At 45.2% G+C, this 22,909-nt stretch overlaps 1 protein-coding gene across 1 annotated transcript in view; it reads right to left on the minus strand.

Annotated features, from left to right (window-relative positions):
* LOC119439986 (arylsulfatase B) overlaps nucleotides 1-22,909 on the minus strand; it is a 59,967-nt gene that overhangs the window by 35,256 nt on the left and 1,802 nt on the right. The window contains exons 3-7 of the mRNA XM_049661271.1: nucleotides 20,311-20,419; nucleotides 17,475-17,634; nucleotides 9,337-9,449; nucleotides 2,342-2,452; nucleotides 619-744 (exon numbers count right to left, since the gene is read on the minus strand). Coding sequence (XP_049517228.1) covers nucleotides 619-744; nucleotides 2,342-2,452; nucleotides 9,337-9,449; nucleotides 17,475-17,634; nucleotides 20,311-20,419 — 619 coding nt within the window. The remainder of the gene's footprint in view (nucleotides 1-618; nucleotides 745-2,341; nucleotides 2,453-9,336; nucleotides 9,450-17,474; nucleotides 17,635-20,310; nucleotides 20,420-22,909) is intronic.

Below are 22,909 nucleotides of genomic sequence, written 5' to 3' on the forward strand. Positions count from 1 at the left end.
GGTGTTCACCTTAGATGTGGTCGATACTGTACATGTTTTCTTTGACCTTTAACTTGCTGTCGAAGTAAAGTTATCGCTCGCTCGCGACACGCCTTTCACTGTGTAAGACTTGTGTCAAGATTGTTCTATAGCAGCTTCTATCTAAACGAAACCCGTAGCATCTGATCCTGCAATCACCATCATTCTTGTCGTACCAGTTTACTTTGACAGGACAAGTTATGAGCAGTCCTCAACGTTCCCCGAAAGCTAGACGCACAAACGTTTCTACATTCCGCCTTTGTAGAACAGCAGCCGTCGACACCGTAAATCGCATCCGCGACCCTGCGCTTCGCAACAGAACACTATAGACACCACGGCGTGTCCACAAGTTCCACATTGGAAACTAACATTCAAAAATTGCTACGAAGTTGTTTTTTTTTTGCGAAGTACTAAGTTGCGAAAAATGTGGCGGTAAGTGACGCAGCATCTCTTGACAGCCGCTCTAGGACGCACAGTTGATAAGTTCGAAAAGTTCATCAGGGCCACCTGCTGGACCTGAAACAATGTTGACCGGCCCCGGACGAAGGATGTCATTACAAGTGTCAAGCGTCACAAAGGTAGCATTCAGCAGCGCTATACCTTGGACTTTTTCCTGTTTTTGATGATGGACTGTACCCTCTTCGTATACAGTGACGTAGAATAGGTTCCATTGTCTGACCAGACGGGTTCCTTGTTCAGCCAGAAATCGAGACCTGTGTGGTTTTCCTGGAAGAAGAAAAACATGAGCTAAGATTAGTGTCCAAGGCATGTGGTAGATTAAAATTGCCTGTCCTAAGGACGTGTTTTCGGCGTGCAGCCTGATAGATTAAAGACTTGTAGCAAACCTGTCGAAGCAGCCTGCGCACAGCCTTCGTCGCACTATAGTGTCAAACGCAAAAAGGGTGGGCACCGCAACGCACTCGAAATGTCCACGGACAGCCATTGGTTCAAGCTGTGCTTCCCCTTCGTTCTCTCATAGCGAGCGCTATAAAGCAGACTTGACATCGCCACTTATCATTCTGCGTGCCAAGTATCTTGAGAACGTCTCTTCTTTTCACGCAGAATCAGCAATGTCCCATCAATCTTGAGGTACCGCAGCGCCTGACGTGCTTTATCGTCACCCAACACAGTGACGCGTCTGCGTTACGTGGCAGATATTGCGGGTATTGGTGACGTACCCATATAGGATATCTAACACTCAGAAGCCCCAGGACAGGTTCTGGGCCTTGTTAATTAAATTATGGGGTTTTACGTGCCAAAACCACGATTTCATTATGAGGCACGCCTTAGTGGGGGACTCCATGAAATTTGGACTACCTGGGGTTCTTTAACGTGCACCTAAATCTAAGTACACGGGTGTTTTGGCAATTCGCCCCCATCTAAATGCGGCCGCCGTGGCCGGGATTTGATCCCGCGACCTCGTGCTCAGCAGCCCAACACCATAGCCACTCAGCAACCGCGGCTGGTCTGGGCCTTGTAACGATTCATTGAATTTTACATTCAATTCGGCCTTCTTTATTGGCTCTGACACCATCACGGTGCCGTTATTGCCGGTATCAGCCACCCAGCGTTATGGGTGATAAGAAATGAATGCCCAGTTGAAGGCAAATAATCCTTAAAATTAAATTGTGGGGTCATTTACGTGCCAGAACCATGATCTAATTGTGAGGCACGCCGTAGTACTGGATTAATTTCGACCACCTCGCTTTTTTTAATTTTAGTTGTCCCCAATGCACGGTATGCGAGCGTCGAACACCGCCATCTAAATGCGGACATTGCAGCCGGGATTGAACCCGGGACCTCGTCCGGGTTCAGCCCAGCACCACAGCCACTGAGCTATAACCGCGAGGGGTGGAAAATAATTCTCACAAAATACGGCCACTGGTACTTTTAGATTACAGACATAGCTAGGAAATTTATCTTGAACAGCCGAAAGAAAAAAATCCAGACCATCTTTCGAAGGAAGCGCCAGCTACTGTAATTACTACTGCAAAGTAGAACAGGAAAGAGGCGCTCCGAAGTAACTTCATCATGCCCGTTAGCGGCTGTGGCTGCGTGCAAATGTTTCTTTGTACATAATCACATCTGCAATGCACCGCAAGGCCTTTCCTGCTCATATATACGGCGCAGGCATATTCTTTAAATCTCTCGTACTGCTGACACGAGCGTAACTAAAAAAAAAAAACATAACACGGCTAGCATTTGTGTTATTTTGTTGAACTTGGCTTGAGGGATAAATATGGCTTGCCGTATCGGCTGGAGGTCTCGAGAATACTGTATGTTGAAAAAGAAAAAGAAAAATAGTCCGTCTTGACTCACGTACGTAGCTGAGGGTGTGAGTGTAGTAGTCTTCCTCTCCGTAGTAGAAGCCGTAAAAACTGTCAAAGCCTCGGCATGTTGGCGTAAGGCTGTCCTTGTAAGATCCTAGGTGCCACTGTGCGTAGGAAGCGAGTGTTAAGCGCATGGCGCTTATCAGAAAATAAAGATCTATCTGCAAATAATTAGAGCACTGGGTATGTGAGCACAAATGTTTTATTTGGCAACGTGGACCAAGTTTGCAGCTATTTAACTTGGCATTGATAAAATATTTTAACAAGTTGCGCAATGCCTATAAACGACATATTTTCAGATATTCTATATATATATATATATATATATATATATATATATATATATATATATAACACAGTGAAGGCCATCAAGAGGGACCTGATCACGTATTGTAAGCGAACATAAGCTTGTCAGCTTGCCCAGTGGCTGGCAAAACTGTTCAATCACTGGTGCCCCTATTTTCGGACTTGTGGGCGTTTGCGCTTTTTGAATCCAAAATAATATCTTAATGTGTATGTGCTGGCAATCAACAATCTTTTCGCAGAGTAGCACTTCCGCGCACCCCGTAGTAGAGCACTCAGACTCAAGTCCCGCGTCAGAAACGAAAGCTAACAATAAGTGTCATCATTAGTTTACGGAAAGCAACCAATGCTGACGGCCAGCTTTTATGCCATTTCTTGTCGATGCTTTCTTCCTTTTTTTTTTACAGATAAGGCCGTCTACTAAAATACAAGCGGAGTTACAATGAGCCATATGCATCTTTAATTATAACGAACTGCCTTTCTTCTATCCTTCTTTTTTAATGAACACGTCAGATAAAAAATAAATTTGGGCAGAAACTCTCCAATGGGGAATTATCATATAGTGCGCAGCATTCTTTCGAATCGCTACTTAAGAAGCCTCTACTCTGCCCTTGAAATAAAAATTGGCGTACTTTAAGAGATAAGCAACTCCAAAAAATACCACGCATAATATAACGACGTCCCCAGGAAACTCGTTTTACAGCGAAGCGGCTAGCCTCTAGTGGGTCGGGATTTTTCGTGTGCGCGTGCACGACTCTCGCTCAAAAAATGTGGGCCGATCCCGGGGACTGTGCAAGGAAGCTGGAAGCACACAGCGTGCTGCTTTCCAAGAGGCAGCCCATGACGTCATCAGGTGACATCATCACTGGACGTAGGCGCCATCGCGTGACGTCATGTTTGACGTGATGACGTCATCAGATTACGTCATCAGGCTATATCGCCAGGTGATGATGCCCGTATACTCGTGTATTCGAATTGCAATCCGAAGCTATCATGTCTGCAGCGTGTGTGTGTAAACCGTGCTTAACGAATTCTCTGACGCAATTTCCTTTGAAAAGTTTAGTTAGTCCAATAAGTCACTAGCGCTTGACGGAGAGCCTAGAGGAATGAGCGCGTATGCCGCACTTCCGCACACGTGCGTGCGTGCCTGACGTACGTCGCTTGTGGTGGCGGTGCTTGTCTAACGTCGTCTAACGTCGGTCGTGATTGTCTAACGTCGGCAACAGCTTCGCTTTAGATCCACTTTCACAGGGTGGAATGGTGGCGGTTTTTTTTTTACCACCACTCTTGTGTTTGGTAAACGAAAGAAACGTTGTTTTTGTGTGTGTGTTTTTTTGTGATTTTTTTTCTCGCCTGTGCTCCAACGTGTCCTCCTGAGAAACTTGTCTCTGTTCTTGCAAACGCAATTCTCTTGTCGCTTGCGTTTTCCGCGCGTGCCTTGCCCACGCAAGCTCTCGCCGGCGTTCTAACTGTGTCTACGTAAGGGCTGCGTTTCGTATAAATTTCCTCGCCGCATTCTGACGTCTCCGTTCCTCGTCACTGAGTAGTTTCTTAGTGCGCAGCATAGTCATTCGATGTAATGCAAGCAAGGAACTCCACAGGAAGAGTTATTTTTTAGCCTATGATGCGACGCAGGTCCCCCTATGTTGAGTGCGCCGGTCGCGTGTCCAGAAAATTCTATGAATAATTTGGGACTTAGAGTCCCCTACAATAAATATAAGAGGGAACTATATGTCTCCGCAATCATTCAGCCACCATGGGAATGATGGTTAGTACACAGATTTGTCTAATCTTCGTGCTTGTGGCTTGAGACGCTCTTCTGGCTTTGTTTATTACGCTTTATCTGCCTTCTCTGTCCTAAATTTCAAAGCAACATATACTTGTATAAAAGCCGTTTGCAGCCAGGAAGACGAAGTGTAGACAAATCCATGTACTTAACCATCATTCACCTGCTGACTGAACCACCCTGCCTGCAGCTGCCGTAAACACTAGTGCCACATTTCCCTGTAGTAACTATTGTATGAAATCTATGGTATGGACTTTTCACGGATGTATGTTGGCACCTGGCTGCTTTCCTATAAGATATCGCGACGGAGGTTCGTGCGCCCACAAGTAGGTGGCGGTAAGCGTACGGACGTATGTGTGTGTATTTACACGAATTCACCTATTCAAGCTTAGATGGCACTACGAATTTTCGGTGACACGAAAGACGAACGGAACGGAGCAGTAAATGACCCCGGGCACCTAGCCAAAGAATGCAACGCAATAATTAAAGCGAAGCTTTCTAAGTCTCACTGATTCGTCCGTGAGCGCCAAAATCGCACTGCAGGAAAGCCAACTTGCACAATGGAACTATCTTCGCATCTTAGCACACAATCGTAGAACACTACAGTTTACATTCGCAGTTGTACCGATAAGAACAATGGAAACTGCAACGCCACGCTACCCAGGCGAACTATATATATCTGCATTGAATTACGCGCGTCACGCAATGCATTCCCGGCCGTCACACCATATGGGTAGGCCGCGGGTGCAACGCATGGCAGAAGAAGAGGCTGCCGTTCGCGAACGTAAGCGCGAGCGCGATCGTGCCCGTAAGGCCGACCCCGTGTATCGGCAACGGCATGCAGTCCGTGAAAGTGTGAGTGTGTGCGTGTAAGCAACGGCTAGATGATCTAAAATAAAGGCTATGCAACTTAACGAAATGTGTCTTCATTCAACTTCAACATTTAAAAAGTACAAACTTAAACAAGCAATCAAATCACATATGCATCGCATCGGGTCGCTCAGCATTTCTTCGGTTCGTTGCGTGATCATTAGCTTTGGACTTTGATTCAGTTTGCATGAGCAAAAGCTTCGCGTTCAACCATCTTTCTTTAAAAAGGGGGCTTTGATTTTTTTCCGTTTTCCGGGAACCATGCATTGTTGAAGATGTCGAGACGTTTCTGTGGCTTGTTTTGACACGTCTCCATCTTGGTCTAAATTTATCTGCGCTAGTTTCCAATAATGCACGACAGCGCCGACTACTGCTTGCGTCTTATTGCGCTGTTAAGTCACGAGAGCCACAAAGACTGTCGAAGTAAAACTTTGATTACTGATACGAAACACTCAACTCTCAGAATATTTTTGGAAGCAGAATCGGTAGGTGGTCCATCATCCTATGCAACATGAGGTCCCTTGTTTTATCTAGGGTCGTTGATGCAACACGATTTTGAAATGCGGTTAAATAGTGATGCAATACAATAATAATACAAGCGAGGCCAACGTAGCCAGCCGTTTGCTTGGCCTTCTGGTTGGCGCTATCACGTCTGCCGCTTTCTTGTATTCTTTATTTTATTGTTTTATTGTTGGGCTGCTGAGCACGAGGTCGCGGGATCGAATCCCGGCCACGGCGGCCGCATTTCGATGGGGGCGAAATGCGAAAAACACCTGTGTACTTAGCTTTAGGTGCACGTTAAAGAACCCCAGGTGGTCCAAATTTCCGGAGTCCCCCACTACGGCGTGCCTTATAATCAGAACTGGTTTTGGCACGTAAAACCCCATAAATGTTTTCATTTTATTGTTTGATAAGAGTAGACAAACGGGAAGGTAGCCTACATCAGAGCCAGTTATGCCGAGACACAGTAAATAATTGACGCTACCGGTCTTTTCATTTTTTTTTCTTGTTTGTTTGTTTGTTTTCATATAACAAGAGCACACGTGCCATAGACGCACAAGCCCGACATCATAGTCGCCGCCATATTGTCACGTAGTGGTGACCGTACACGTGTCAATATTGTGTAGGCTGTGGAGCCATCTATGGGCAGTCGGAATGCTAGCTTGGGCGAGCGCGCCGTGTTGTATGCCATGGTATACGCTCGGCGGCAGTTTCTGGAGGTTGTTTTGCGCTTGCGCCATCTATTTAGCATGACATGGGGTTTTCTACCTGCGAAACGGTCCTGTGAGGGGTACTGAACTGTTTTAAGCCGGCATGACCGCAGTTTCTGATGGCGTTGAGGCGACCGTGCACCTATAGCGCGATGTATTGAATTGAATTCTGGGGTTTTACGTACCAAAACCACGACTGATTATGAGGTACGCCATAGTGGGGAAGTCCAAATTAATTTCGAGCCCCTGGAGTTCTTTGGCGTGCACCCAATGCAGGTACATGGGCGATACATGGGTATTTCCATGGTACATCGGCACAGTACATGGGCGTGGTACATGGGGGCAGGGGCATTTCGTCCCCATCGGAACGCGGTCGCCGCGACCTCGTTCTTAACAGCGCAGCGTCAAAGCCACGAAGTAAACACGGCGGGTTCAGCGGGATGTTTGCGCACGTGTTTGAGCCTACAATCAGCATCGGAGATCAGTTGTGTATTTCTGAAAATTCGTTTCACGAATGTGATCTTACTGCAGCATTCTCACTTTAACACAAAGCTATGATTAACCAGTAATTGACAATTACGAAGAATATGCCGATCCTAACAGCGTGGGCACCGTTCTGCTGCAGAATAAGTTGTGCTGTTTACTTTGACAAGCGTTTGAAATCGTTATCTGTAGGTACATTGCGCGCCTACCTTGTCTGCTGGACGAGGTGTCCGCCCACGACTACAATAGTTTTGGTTAGTAATAGTAGCATACCGTACAGTGTGAATCACAATTGTCAAGTGGTCGAGCGACCAGCTGCAGACTGCGCGAGGGTCCGAGTCAGTGGTAGACCCTGGGTTATAGATCTGTCTGTTCTCTATAGCGTATGGTCCAAGCACGTGGCATGACCATGCGAGGTCCTACTACGGTGTTATCCAGTGGTCTTTCTTTTTAATTTACTTAACTTTTTGTTAGACTTGTTTATCTCGTCTTTTGCTGACGAAGTCAGCAGTTCTGGGAAAATTGTGTCTTCACAAATATCCGTCGGGTTTTGTTTATGCGATCCTCTTTGGATATTACTTCCTTACAGGGTAAAAAGGCAATGCCGAAGCACAAAACTTATATGTATCATGCTGGTTTGCCAAACGCAGTGATCGCTCTGTTGAACAAGGCCGTCGGCCTCATACAGGAGACTAACGTAGACAAAAGATGATGATTTGAAGCCTGCTAAACTTGAAATGCGCGTTAACGATGCCGGTGGCTGACGCAAATGTTTTATAACGATTAACGCTTAGATGTTTCCGGGTTGTATTAGGTTGGCCGAACACGAGCACTCTAATATTTTAGTTCCCACGCCAAGCTATCAGATATCGAGAATATTTTCCCATTCTTTCTTGCAATTCACAAACGCTTGTTCTCTTCGTGGAGTGACAACCAATACAGCCAAAGTAGTTCACAATGCGTACACAGACCGTGGCTGATGATGCGCGTGGCACGTTTTCGCCGTCAAGAAAAACTCCCGCATAGTGTAACAGCTAACTGCTGCAGCTCAAGGCTGCAAAAGTGGTTGTTCGACGGCCTCGTATGAACTTACATACCATAAATTTTAGACAAAACCAGCTATAACATATCCAAATCGTTCCGCAGCTCACGACAGCAACACGTTCAAGCAGTGCCGCGCCGGTTCACAAAGCCAGAGAGGAGGAAATGCTCGCAGCGTGTCGTTTCCTGCTCGCTCGATGAAGAGGTGTATACAAGATGTTAGTAGAGAGTTTTCGATGTTGTGCACGCACAGTTAGGAGGCGCAAACTGCCTGGTTTACAAAAGGAAGCAAAGAGAGTACAAAAGAACGCAAAGGGCCCACAGTGGAGTTTGGCTTTTTGCATACGCAACGCCCCTCGGGTACGTTATTTCTAGAACTCGTTAATGTTAACCAATGCTAAGCGTTTGCAAGAGAGGCGTCCGTATGCAATGCATGCGTTAAGTAAGTCATGTTTATATCGGTGTGCAAGAAAGTGCACTATTAATTAAATGCACACAAACGCAAACAGGCACGCGCACACGCACATACGAATATTATACGGGGTGTCCCAACTATCATGCACCAAGATTTTAAAAATATGTAAATGCCATGTAGCTGGACAGAACCAAGGTAATGTTGTTTGCCGTCGCTTAGAGCTACTCAGATTATTTTTTTTGCATTCGGCCTAATTACATAATTGGTTCTAATTATTTAATGAACTTATCACGCATTATAATTAGATGAAAAGTTTCAATGGTAAAATTGTAGAGCAACATGAAAAACTACCCGCCGTGGTTGCTGGGCTGCTGAGCACGAGGTCGCGGGATCGAATCCCGGCCACAGCGGCCGCATTTCGATGGGGGCGAAATGCGAAAACACCCGTGTACCTAGATTTAGGCGCACGTTATAGAACCCGAGGTGGTCCTAATTAATCAGTAGCCCCCAACTATGGTGTGCCTCATAATCATATGGCGGTTTTGGCACATAAAAACCGCATAATTAAAAAAACATGAAAAACTCACGATAGAGCCTTCTATTGCTTAATACGTGCTGCATAAAAGTGTGGCTACGTGGCAGTTTTCAATATTAATGGATGATAGTTGGGACACCCTGTATATAGTTGAAGTAATCCTGTAGGAAGCAATGCATGTAACTACTAATTATTGTTAATTCGCGTTTGTGGCATTCCCCTCCCGCTTATGCGCCTCGAATGAGTCCGCATTTGCCATTTTCCACCACAATGTTCAGCGTTCAATATGGTGCTCTAGCACTAACATAAAAGGACTGAGATCCATTCAGGCTTGGCTATCATACCTTTCCTACCAAGTGGGTCTCGTAGCCGAACTCTTTAAGGTATTGGGGCAGAATACGCACGTCCGTCGGCAGACCCCATGGCTGCGGTATATCGATCGGCACACCCTGCATGCCTGGTAGGAATGGATAACATCACATCAATGAAAATGTCTTATACTCACGGCTGGTTTAGCAAAGTTTTCTTTAATCTTACCCCTTTTTTTCGTTTCTTTGCGTTAACTAACTGAACGCGACAACTACAGCCAGGCCATATTTTCTGTTTCTTCACTCGCTCAGCTGAATATGCCTTTGTTACTCAAGTAGCGGTCACTCGCTCCTACGACAGATCGTCAAGCCTCTTGGATTTTTCGTATCATATAATTGTGTCCTGGTATTTTGGGAATTTGGCTCTACATGTTTGCGTCGGTTCTATTTGTGCTGCCCTAAACACACAATGCCGTACTTTTGTTTCCTATTCTGGCGTCCCTGTTTTCCGCGCTCTGTCCATTTGTCGCTATGAATCACCCAGCCGTCCAAGCCTCCATACTTGGCGATTTCAGCCGCCACGCCTCCTCGAAGGAGATGCCTGATAAAATCCATCTATCTCGCCACCCCGCCCGGCAAGCGCCAGCGGACGGAAGAGCATTAAATAATAAATAAATAATTGAGTACATATTGAGTATATATACTAATTTAGTATATATATATATATATATATATACATACATACCTCACTGCTGTGCACTACATGCGCCATTGCCATGGCTTTTATCTATTTGCCATTTAGTCATTCATTATTCGTTAAATTGCAATTGACTGCCACGCGTTTGGCTGCAAGCTGCTATATAGCTGATATGTTTCACTTTACCAATAATCACCTTTAATTCATTCAAAAATTTGGAGTTGTGGAGAAGCTGGTGACATAATCTGCTTGTCGCCAACGTTTCTAATCAATCAACGAATGAATGAACCAATCAATCAATCAAGTACGCAATTATTTATTTATTATTTAATACTCTGCATTGGCGTTCCATTAGCGTTGGCGTTCCAGTTAGGTTCTTAACAAAACGTCGCTTTATGCATTGAAGCACAAAATTAACTGGAACGCCAATGCATTTCTTCGCAAAGATCGGGAATTAATATCTCAAAACTGGTGTCATCCCGAGAATTCGTTCCAAGTGGATCCGCCTTGCGAACTCCACGGCTACAATTTGTAAATTGCAATATGGGCCATCAGGCAATTAGTTAAAAACTTTATTACTGAATTTCGCTCAATTATTCAATTATGCAGTTCAATTTCTTGTGCAAGTAATGTCCGCCTGTTCTAGTAGACCAGCTCATGAACTTGAATTGTGCTATCTCCCACAGGCAACCTTTAATAATTTTTGAAAGTGTTCGCTGAAAGACCCTGTATATATTTATCTTATACCTTGACGACATCGTCGTTTTTTCTCGTGATTTTCCAACTCACCTTGTTCGTCTTCGTGCTATTCTCACGGGCCTCACCGCTGCTGGCCTTCAATTTAACATAAAGAAGTGCCACTTAGCTGCACGCCAGTTGACGATACTAGGCCACGTCGTCTGCTAGGAGGGCGTTCTTCCGGACCCCACGAAGCTCCGCGCCGTAGACTAATATCCCAAGCCCAATACCATGAAAACACTTAGAAGTTTCATTGGGCTCTGCTCGTATTTTCGTCGATTTGTGCGCGATTTTGCTACCATCATCGCACCTCTTACCAACCTTCTGACCGCCTCTAACGGCCTGTCTGCTTGGTCAACAGCGTGCGACGAATCTTTTCGAACACTGCGGCGCTTACTAACGTCTCCACCAATACTCCGTCAATTTGACCCTAATGCGCCTACGGAGATCCATACTGACGCCAGTGGTGTTGGGCTTGGTGCGGTATTGGCTCAAAGAACAGCAGGATACCAATAATACGTCGTTGCTTGCGCGAGTCGAACCCTCAAGAAAGCCGAGTGTAATTATTGTGTCACCGAGAAAGAGTGCCTATCCATAATTTGGGCTTTGGCTAAGTTTCGTCCGTACCTTTATGGCCGCCCTTTCGACGTCGTCATGGACCATCACGCTCTATGCGGGCTCTCGTCGCTGAAAGATCCCACGGGACGCCTCGGTCGTTGAGCGCTTCGCCTGCAAGATTACAACATTCCTGTTGTGTACCGATCCGGCCGCAAACATTCGCATGCTGTTGCGCTGTCCCGCTCGCCGCTAGCGTCTGACACGGCTTCTCCGTCCGCTTCTTCGGCTGTCTTGTCACCTGTTGACTTTGTAGACATGTCGCCGAAGCAACGCAAGGATGCGTGGATTTGTCAACTCCTTGACTTTCTCACTGACCCATTGACTTATCCCGCCTCTAGAACACTACGTCACCAAGCCACCCATTTCGCTTTTCGCGACGATCTCCTCTATCGCAGGAATTACGCGTCTCATGGCCGGAGGTGGCTTCTAGTTGTACCCCGCCACATGCGCACAGACATCTGCGCTGCTTTCCATACTGACCCGCAAAGCGCTCACGCTGGCGTTCTCAAGACCTACAATCGCCTGCGGCAGCGATTCTACTGGCGCGGAATGTTTGCATTTGTGTGCAAGTACATACGTGCTTGCACTGCCGATCAGCGGACAAGACTCCACCTCAACGCCCGGTCGGTACACTTCAGCCTATCCCTTGCCCAGCCCGTCCATTCGACCGCGTCCGTATCGACTTATACGGCCCGCTTCCCTCGACCACCTCTGGGAATAGGTGGATAATTGTCGGCGTGGACCACCTCACGCGTTACGCAGAGAATGCAGCTTTGCCCACAGCCACAGCAAGAGACGTCGCGTTTTTCATCTTACGCAACTTCGCACTGCTCCCCGGTGCTCCCCGTGAACGTTTGAGCAACCGGGGACGTGTTTTCCTGTCTGATGCTATTCAAGCCATGCTCGTTCAGTGTAACATCCTTCATCGCATGACAACTGCATATCATCCGCAAACTAATGGCCTAACTGAGCGATTTAAACGCACTCTCGAGGATATGCTGGCGATGAACACCACGTTGGACCAGATCAATTGGGACACCCTCCTTCCATTCGTCACATATGCGTACAACATTGCTACGCACGCGGCCACAGGATTCTCGCCGTTCTTTCTCTTGTACGAACGTGAGCAACCATGCACGCTGGACAGTATGATTCCCCACACACCTGACTCATCTGAGTACGCTGCAATTTCAGATGTCGCCAGGTACGCCGAAGATTGTCGACAATTGGCCCGTTCATTGAAAACCGAGGACCAAGGTCACCAGAAGCTCAGGCACGACACCGACCGACCTCCCACTACTTTCGTGACCGGTGTCCTGGTTTGGCTTTGGATACCTCCGAGTACTCCTGGCCTTTCGTCTAAATTACTGGCCCGATATCAGGGGCCCTACCGCAACCTCGCTCGGACATCTCCAGTCAATTATGATGTTGAGCCTTTCACACAGTCCTAAGACTTACGTCGTCGTGGTCGAGAAATCGTTCACGTGAGTCACCTCAAGCCCTATTATGACCCCTCTATACTGTCAACGCCTTAAGTCGCCAGGATGGCTATGCTAGTCCTCGGGGGCCAATGTAATGAAGAATACAAGACAACGACGAAGCAGTCAGCAAGCAAGCCTGCAAGTTTCATTGCGTTGGTGGTAAACACGCGCCCCGAGCTTGCGCTTGACTGGATTTTGGTTGCTTGTCGCCCCGCCGCTTCTTGACGTTCGCATGACGTTTCTGGCCGTTCCTTGACGTTTACACGTCAATAAATCACGTGACATTATAAATATATATATATATATATATATATATATATATATATATATATATATATATATCATCAGCCTATATGTCCACTGCAGGACGAAGGCCTCTCCCTGCGATCTCCAATTACCCCTGTCTTGCTCTAGCTGATTCCAACTTGCGCCTGCAAATTTCCTAACTTCATCACCCCACCCAGTTTTCTGCTGTCTTCGACTGCGCTTCCCTTCTCTTGGTATCCATTCTGTAACGCTAATGGTCCACCGGTTATCCATCCTACGCATTACATGGCCGGCCCAGCTCCATTTTTTTCTCTTAATGTCAACTAGAATATCGGCTATCCCTTTTTGCTCTCTGATCTACACCGATCTCTTCCGGTCTCTTAGCGTTAGGCCTAATATTTTTCGTTCCATCGCCCTTTGTGCGGTCCTTAACTTGCTCTCAAGATCCTTTGTTAACCTCCAAGTTTCTGCCCGTATGTTAGCACCAGTTGAATGCAATGATTGTACTTTTCTTTTCAACGATGTGGTAAGCTCCCAGTCAGGATTTGGCAATGCCTGCCGTATGCACTCCAACCCAATTTAATTTTTCTGTGAATTTCTTTCTGATGATCAGGGTCCCCTGTGAGTAATTGACCCAGATAAACGTACTCCTTTACAGACTCTAGAGGCTGACTGGAGATCCTGAATTCTTGTTCCCTTGCGAGGCTATTGAACATTATCTTTGTCTTTTGCATATTCATCTTCAACCCAATTCTTAAACTTTCTCGATTAAGGTCCTCAATCATTTGCTGTAATTCGTCTCCATTTTTGCTGAATAGGACAATGTCATCTGCAAACCGAAGGTTGGTGAGATATTTGCCGTTGATCCTCACTCCTAAGCCTTCCCAGTCACAGAGCTTGAATACTTCTTCTGAGCATGCAGTGAATAACATAGGAAAGATTGTGTCTTCTTGCCTGACCCCTTTCCTGATTGGTAACTTTCTACTTTTTTTGTAGAGAACCAAGGTAGCTGTGGAATCCTTGTAGATATTGGCTAAGATATTCACGTATGCCCCCTGTACTGATTGATTACGCAATGCCTCTATGACTACTGGTATCTCAACTGAATCAAATGCTTTTTCATAATATATGAAAGCCATGTAGAGAGGTTGATTGTACTCCGCAGATTTCTCGATTACCTGATTGATGACATGGATATGATCCATCGTAGAATATCCCTTCCTGAAGCCAGCCTATTCACTTGGTTGGCTGAAGTCAAGTGTTGCCCTGATTCTATTGGAAATTATCTTGGTGAATATTTTATACAATACTGAAAGCAAGCTAATGGGTCTATATTCTATAATTCTTCAATTCTTTAACGTCTCCCTTCTTATGAATAAGTATAATGTTGGCGTTCTTCCAGCTCTCTGGTACACTTGAAGTTGTGAGGCATTGCATATAAAGGGCCGCAAGCTTTTCAAGCATGATATCTCCTCCATCTTTGATTAAATCTACTGTTATTCCATCTTCTCCAGCAGCTTTTCCCCTGGTCATGTCTTTCAAGGCCCTTCTAACTTCATCGCTAGTTATAGAAGGAGCCTCTGTATCCGGTTCATCACAGCTTGGCTGTTTTGGGCACTGTACAGGTCAGTATAGAATTCTTCCGCTGCTTTTACTATGTCATCGAAATTGCTGATGACATTAGCGTGCTTATCTTTCAGTGCATACATCTTGCCTTGTCCTATGCCAAGCTTTCTTCTTACTGATTTAATGCTGCGTCTATATATTACGGCTTCCTCAATCTTTGCCACGTTATAATTTCGAATATTCCTCACTTTCTTCTTGTTGATTAGTTTTGACAGTTCAGAGAATTCTATCTGATTTCTTGAGTTGAACACTTTCATGTTTTGTCGATTCTTTATTACGTCCTTTGTTTCTTGGGAGAGCTTACCTACTGGTCGCCTTGGTGCCTTAGCTCCCACTTCTATTGCTGTTTCTGAGATCAACTTAGTTACGGCTTCATTCATTACCTGTATGTTGTCTCTATCTTCCTTTTCTAAAGCTGCATATTTGTTTGCGAGCACCAGCCTGAATTGATCTGCTTTTACCCTTACTGCCTCTAGGTTGGTCTGTTTCCTCTTGACTAATTTCACTCTTTCTCTCTTCAAATTGAGAGAAATCCTAGACCTCACTAACCTATGCTCACTGCACTTTACTTTACCTAACACTTCTACATCCTGCACTATGCTTGGATCGGCAGAGAGTATGAAATCTATTTCATTCCTTGTTTATTCATTAGGGCTTTTCCAGGTCCACTTCCTGTTGCTGCGCTTCCTGAAGAAGGTATTCATTATTCGGAGCCTATTCCTTTCCGCGAATTCTACCAACATCTCTCCTCTTGCATAACTAGAATCGATACCGTAGTTGCCAATTGCTTGCTCACCAACCTGCTTTTTCCCCACTTTTGCATTGAGGTCGCCCATGACTACAGTATACTGAGTTTGCACCTTTCTCATTGCTAATTCAACATCTTCATAAAGCTGTTTTCATGTTTCATGTTGGGGCGTAGGCTCGTACTACCTTCATTTTGTACCTCCTATTCAGCTTTATTACGACGACTGCAACCCTCTCATTAATGCTGTAGAATTCATCAATGTTGCCTGATATGTTGTTATGGACTAGAAATCCTACCCCAGATTCTCTCTTGTCTGGAAGACCTCTGTAGCAGAAGACGTGGCCGTTAGTCAGCACTGTGTAAGCCTCACCAGTTCTTCTAACCTCACTAAGGCCAATAATATCCCAGGCAATGCCTAATAATTCTTGAAATAGTCCGGCTAATGTAGCCTCACTCGAGAGGGTGCTCGTGTTGAACGTTGCCAGGTTCAGTTTTTCTTGGCGGCCTGTCCGGACCCAGAGATTCTTAGCACCCTCTGCTGCGTAGCAGGTCTGACCGCCGCCTTGTTCAGGTGCTGCGCAGCCATTGGGGACTGAGGGACATGGGTTAATTGTCGGAGTCGTGACGGAGGTAGTGGCCGTATACTGCACCAGCGAGGCCAATTCCTGTTCTGGTGAGGGAGTGACTTTGATGAAGCTTAGTGGGCCTTCCTAGTTTGGTTGCACCTGAACCAGTATAGCCCCACTAGCTCTCGGCAATATATTTTTTTTTCTTGCCGGTGTCAGGCACCACTCCATGCCGGAAAATGTGGTGGACTGGAGTAGGATTCGAACTTACGACCTTCAGATTTGAGTCCGGGTATTCTACCACTGCTCCATGCCACCAAGTAAGGCAATTTTATTCTTCTGTAAATTTTCTTCTCATGATCAGAGTCCCCTGTGAGTAATTAACCTAAATAAACGTACTCTTTTGCAGACTCTATAGGCTGACTGGCGGTGCTGAATTCTTGTTCCCTTGCCAGGCTACTGAACGTTATCTTTGTCTTCTGCATATTAATCTTCAAACCCTCTATCACACTTTCTCGATTAAGGTCCTCAATCAGTCGGTTGTAATTCGCCCCATTGTCCCTATATATATATATATATATATATATATATATATATATATGTGTGTGTGTGTGTTATGTTTAAGATACAGATAATGCAGACAATTAAGATAATACAGACAAAGCTAATGTTCAATAGCCTGGCAAAGGAACAAGATTTCAGGATCGCCAGTCAGCCTCTAGAGTCTGTAAAGGAGTACCTTCATCTAGGTCAATTACTCACAGGTGACCCTGATCACGATAAAGAAATTTATAGAAGAATAAAATTGGGCTGGAGGGCATACAGCAGGCTTTACCAAATACTGACTAGGAGATTACCACTGTCGTTGAAAATAAAAGTGCGCAATCATTGCATTTTACCGGTGCTAACATATGGGGCAGAAACTTGAAGGTTAACAAAGAAGCTCGAGAACAAGTACCGCACAAAGAGCTATGGAACGAAAAATGGTAGGCCTAACGTTAGGAGACAGGAAAAGAGCGGTGTGGATCAAAGAACAAACGGGGATAGCCGATATTCTAGTTGACATTAAGCGGAAAAAGTGGAGCTGGGCAGGCCATGTAATGCGTAGTATGGATAACCGGTGGACCATTACGGTTACTGAATGGATACCAAGAAAAGGGAAGCGCAGTCGAGGACGGCATAAAACTTGGTGGAGTGATGAAGTTAGTAAATTCGCAGGCGCAAGTTGGAATCGGCTAGCGCAAGACGGGAAGTTGGAGATCGCAGGGAGAGGCTTTCGTCCGGCAGTGGACATAATTATAGGCTGGTGATGATGATTATGTTAATATTAGTCGAAGTTGAATATTTATTCACAAAGAGTACATATAAGAAACCGGGTCAGGTCGAGTGTTTTCTCAAGAAAGTGATATCTCTCTGCGTCACTAAGACATTACCTGTGCGTATTGGGTACAGTCCCGTCAGAAGGGCAGATCTCGATGGCGTGCAGTAAGGCTGAACGTAGTAGTTGTTCAGTATGATACCGTCTGCAGCCAGAGCGTCCAAGTTGGGCGTCGGTATCTGAGACGAGCCGTGGAAACTGACATCGCCCCATCCCTGCAGCGATGGCGTAAACCAGCGTTGATTCTGCTTATTTCATAAAATAACATCTAGACAGCACGAAAATACCCTCCCTCTTTCCCGACCGCTGCGAAAGTGTCACTGTTTGCACGATAACCGCAGCTTCAAACACCTTTTTCGGACGCTTCTAGGCTTTCAATTCAACAGCCCTACCACTATCACTTGGAATATGGAATGGCCTTCCTGATGTCATCGTCAACAGTCATATACCAGTGCCGTTTGGACATGAAGGGACCACCATTTTTTCAAGAGCATTTGCTTTCACTGTTATTTTCTACTATAGCTTATTAATCATTTACACGATTCTCGATAACAGTTGTATAACTTCACGGTGTGGCGAGATGTACCTTTTCACTGCGCGTGCCTGCATCCGTTCCATTAGTTCGTTTTTCACTCGCTACCTACTATATAAGGTCGCCTTGTTTTATGTATACCTCAGCATCCTGCTTATATCCGCGCGGTCTTGTTACTTGTAACTCTACAGTGCTTTCATGTGTAATATCTATTGTATGCCCCACCTTATATAATACTCCTGCTGGAGCTTGTGAGGCATGTGAAGAAATAAGTTTGATCTGAACAGGCGCGTAAAATGGTCTAGTGCCTTATCAACTTCCCTTATTTTCAGCGTAACAGTGGATGCGTTGTCAAACTGCGAACTCAGTTAAGTCGGTCGTACTCATTCAATAACAAGAATGGCACTGCATGCGTCTGATTTTTGAAATCGTATAGGCCATTCAGCTATGCCTTGTTGCATGTGCGGCCATGAATGGGAAAGAGAGAGAGAGAAACAGAAGAGAGGAAAGGCAGGGAGATTATCCAGACGCACGTCCGGTTTGCTATACCGGCACTGGGTGAAAGGGGTATAGGAATGATAAGAGAGAGTGAGCACAGTTCCGCGCACGTTTGAAGGTTCGCATCGATTCTACAAACGATCGCCAAGCTCTGTTGAGTTGAGGTACTGCAATAACGCTTTCATGACTTTGTGTGTCATCGTTGCGTACGGTCATGGCCCAAGGATCTTCATTTTCGAAAATGGTCTACAGTCTATCAAGTTCAATGCTGTCCGGAGAGCTTCCCGCTCGACGTCGTACCGGGGACAGAGACATAAGATGTGTTCAGTCGTTTCTGTAGTTTCACGAGGGTCGCACATTGTCGAATCTCCCATTCCGATGCAGAATGAGAAGGCCTTTGTTATTGCCACCCCGAGCGAGAGGCGGCACAATACTGTCGCCTCAGAGCGAGAAACCTTTTATGGCGCTTGTAGTTTTTGAGAAGAGCTTGCTGCCCTGCGTGCTGCTGCAAAATACCTCCTGCAAGAGACATCTCGGAAATGAGTCATCTTTTGGGATTATAAGGCAGCACTTCAGAGTTCGCATTTTGCCCTATATCACAGGACTCATGAGCAGCTGGCATATAAGATAAGGGAGGACCACCATCACTCTATTGCTGAAGGACATGAATTATACTGAAATACCTGACATGAAATAGTGGCTGCCTGGACATACCAGCATTGCTGGTAATGACCTCGCCGACGAAGCTGCCCGGTCCGCCCATGTAGAATCCCGACCAGTTCCAATCCCTTTATCCAGTACTGATGCTGCAAGAAAGCTTCATTTCGTGGCTAAAGATTTGACATACAAATATTGGTCTTCTCCCAGCTTCCAGAAGTGTCATCTTCATACATTCATGAGAGAACGTGGAACACGTTATATTAAGCCGGTCCTAAATTTGAACCGAAAAGATGTGCTTTGAAGGCAACGTTGATGGCTCTTAATAATTGTCCTTTCAGCTTAGAAAAGTTGCTTTTGCGATGGGATAAGGCATCATAACAGCGTTCAGTCGGGAAAGCTTTAATAAGCTTCTTCACCGAAAGTGACATTGTATCTATGTATCTAGTTATCTTTATGGCGCATCATTCTGTGTGGGTTGTACATTGATTTTTGTAGTGTTTTCTTTTCTATATTTAGTGTTGTTGCTTCACCATGTTAACGAAGTGCGCTTTATTGCTGGGTCGTTTTTTTTTCTATCACCTCATCTTATCGTTTGTTCACTGAACAATGTCTCGTTTGCGAAGAAGCCGGCGACACAACAGTTGCGAACATTTCCAATGTCATCCCAAAAATCAACTCACTCACGCAGCCATAGCTATCATCTCTCCTGTAGCGACGAACACACCCGGCTAAGGCTAATACCAAAGAACGGAAGGCTAATTGAGATGGGATTATTCTTAAGCGCTCGAAATTCACTGCACGTGGACATGAGACAGGTAGACAATAATAGCAGCACCTCTCCTCGTAATAAACGCGAAACTGCGCCATCATCTGTTATAACTTAGACCGTCACGCATTAACGTAAAAAAATATTCGCACTTTCACCCAAAGAGCGAATAAGTGACAGAATAAGAGCATTACCCGCCGCAAGGCTCTCAGTGTTTCACTTCTCGTAAAGATTCGCATTGGGACGAAAACAACTGGCGCTGTTATACAACCACACCTACAAGGCGGTGTTGGGATCACTAAATGCCTACCCTTCATTCCTGTGTCATAGAGGGTACAGCAGACATTCCACACAAATTTCCCTCCAAAAGTAAGGCAAACCTTTGTGCTGTATCAAATACTACTTCGTGACAATGAGAACAAATGATCCTCTTACCACGTCATCCGCAAGGAAGAACACTATGTGTGGCTTCGTTTTCGCACACCGCGCCGTCGGCAGAGCGCAAAGGAAAAATGTCAGGTAATATACACTGGCTTCTGCTGCCCTATAAGAAAAGTGAGAGACATTAACAACATTACTGAGTCTCTGATAAAAATACCACTAAATACAATTTACATCCAATGCAGAAGATACTTAACAATAACTTTTCAATCAGAGGCTTCAAGTGTATCTTGGTCGCTCCTAATCTAAACGCACTAACACTTAACGCCGTACGCATTTGTCTCGTTCTTTCTTTCTCTATTCTTTATTTCTTTATTTCTTGTGGACAGACAGTCTTGATTTTCTATGGTGTTTCCAAGTGTAAGTAATGCAAATATGTTGGCGTAAAGAAGGGCATACGACACTTAAAAACCTGGCCTCAAATTATGTTAAACTTTCTCATCGAATGTGATCATGCTAAAATGCACCGTCTGTCAAACAATGCATGGAACGTACAGAGTTACAGGCGAGTAGGCCGAATTTCGCTTTACAGAGGATACGACCATAGAATCTAGTTCATTCTTTCCAGATCGCGGCTGGAGTCACTGAACGTTGGCACCGTATGCCGAGAAAAAGAGCCATCTTTGTCTTTAATTTTTTCGTGGCCTGAACGTAACCTGAGCGCGACAGGAGGGGCTCACGGTCAAATAACGAGGAGATGAAATCAACGTTGTTCGAATAGAGTAAAGAAGCGTTGAGCGGGGCAACTGGGACTACGTTGAGGGAAGTGGTGGTGGTGTAGTGATTAGTGATGGTGGTAGTAGAGTTGGAGGAATGAAAGTCAGGTTCGAAGAGAGTGTCCTTGAAGTAATTGAAATTAGAGATCATTACACACGTGGGAGATGATACATGTGCCCCCACTATGTGCGTCGCTCTCGGTGAAAAAAAGCGATTGATTAAGAAAGGCTTTCCCAACATCGAACTCCGCAGAGCTGCAAGAGCCTATATATAAAAAACTTTTTTTAATGTCAAAACATTTCTCAGTAAAATAATTAAAATTACGCAGGTGAGATGCAGATGTTGCAATTTATCTGAAGGGGTTATTGGATGCTTTACGGCTAAATTTGATGCGGACGACATTGTTTAACGTCGATGCTGCGATATTACAGGATGACTAGGTGATGTATGATGTTTGTAGATGGGAGAATGGCGGGGAAAGGTGTAGGCACAGGGAAGTACGACCGATATGTAAATACATCTGAGGATTCTTTAGCCCTCATGTCACAGTAGCTAATACGCTTTCTGGAGGATTAACCAAGAAAGAGCACATATGGAATGGTACGAGAACGGGTAGTCCAAATATAAGACATTAAGGAAATTCGAATAAGTCAATGAATATCATGCGTTATTCTATTAAGCGATATGTGTGCTGTAGAGATTGGGCAGGGTTTATATCAGGATTTATTGTTTTCTTACGCCGAACACTGGTAGTCTCACTGGCACTATGTTGCCGGTCAGTATTCAGCGCTAAGTAAGCCGGTTTAATTGGTGAGACAGCGCCAAAGGACAAGAAACTCGGGATAGTAGGTAAAGAACGCTTCGCTTTAAACACTGCTGAATGTCATGAACTTATATATGTTCTTTCGTGCTCAGTAAAATCTGCTAGTCATTTATTGCTGGACCCTAATTAGGATGCCAGGACGAGCTTAATGAAGTCGACAAATGATGAACCTGTGTGTAAACAAAAGTCAAAGGCTACACTGTCTATTGCCATCCATGTATATCGCATCACAATGCTTTCCTGTAGGCATGTAGCTGTACCTTTCTCTATCGCAAAAGCTGCATTTAAGCTGTAGGTAGCGGGATGGTACACAAAGGAACATCCAGAAGTGGAAATGAAACTTAAACTTTCAGATGCATTTGGATAACGTGACCTGGGACATAGATGACATATTCGCTGATAATGAATGATTACTAAGCAACTACGCACGTAAATAACGATTTGGTCCCGTGAACATTGTACGCACACTCTGTGCCCAAGACGTACCGCGTATCACTAGTCAATTATACTAGAGTATACGGACTGTAGCGGTGCCTCGGAGTTCATCACTTCAGCAGCTGTCCGTTTTCACCACAGTTGTTTCAACGCCAGTGCGCAGCTGCTTGCGGACATTATTTGCTTTGCCATGACCTTGCCTTGAACGTGCAACGCTGATGCCGTCGCTGCACGTGTGTGGTTCTTTTAGAGGTTGAAAGCTGCGGATATTCATGTATGTCGTGAGGATGACCGCGGAAACTCTGGAAAGCAGTGCGGTGTTGCTTATTCGGTGTTGTGGGTCCGAATCACAGCGTAGAGTCATTTTTCGATGTATTTCCTTCAACCAGCATCGCCGAAGGCACCGGATACAAAAAAGCAAAAGGTACTGAAGACAGCGAACTTCTTACTGAATTTGCATAGTTTTCGCATCGACGACGCAAGCGCCTATGTTCTGTCGGCGCACACAGGCTGCTTCATCGCTATGTGCTGAATTGTTGCTGACCATCTTTCTCAAGTTAGAAACCTTTGTTTTTTTTTCAGTGTATGAGAGTACTTGGCCGTTCCTTGATGCATTTC

The sequence above is a fragment of the Dermacentor silvarum genome, chromosome 2, assembly GCF_013339745.2.
Source record: "Dermacentor silvarum isolate Dsil-2018 chromosome 2, BIME_Dsil_1.4, whole genome shotgun sequence".
Classification (NCBI taxonomy): domain Eukaryota; kingdom Metazoa; phylum Arthropoda; class Arachnida; order Ixodida; family Ixodidae; genus Dermacentor; species Dermacentor silvarum.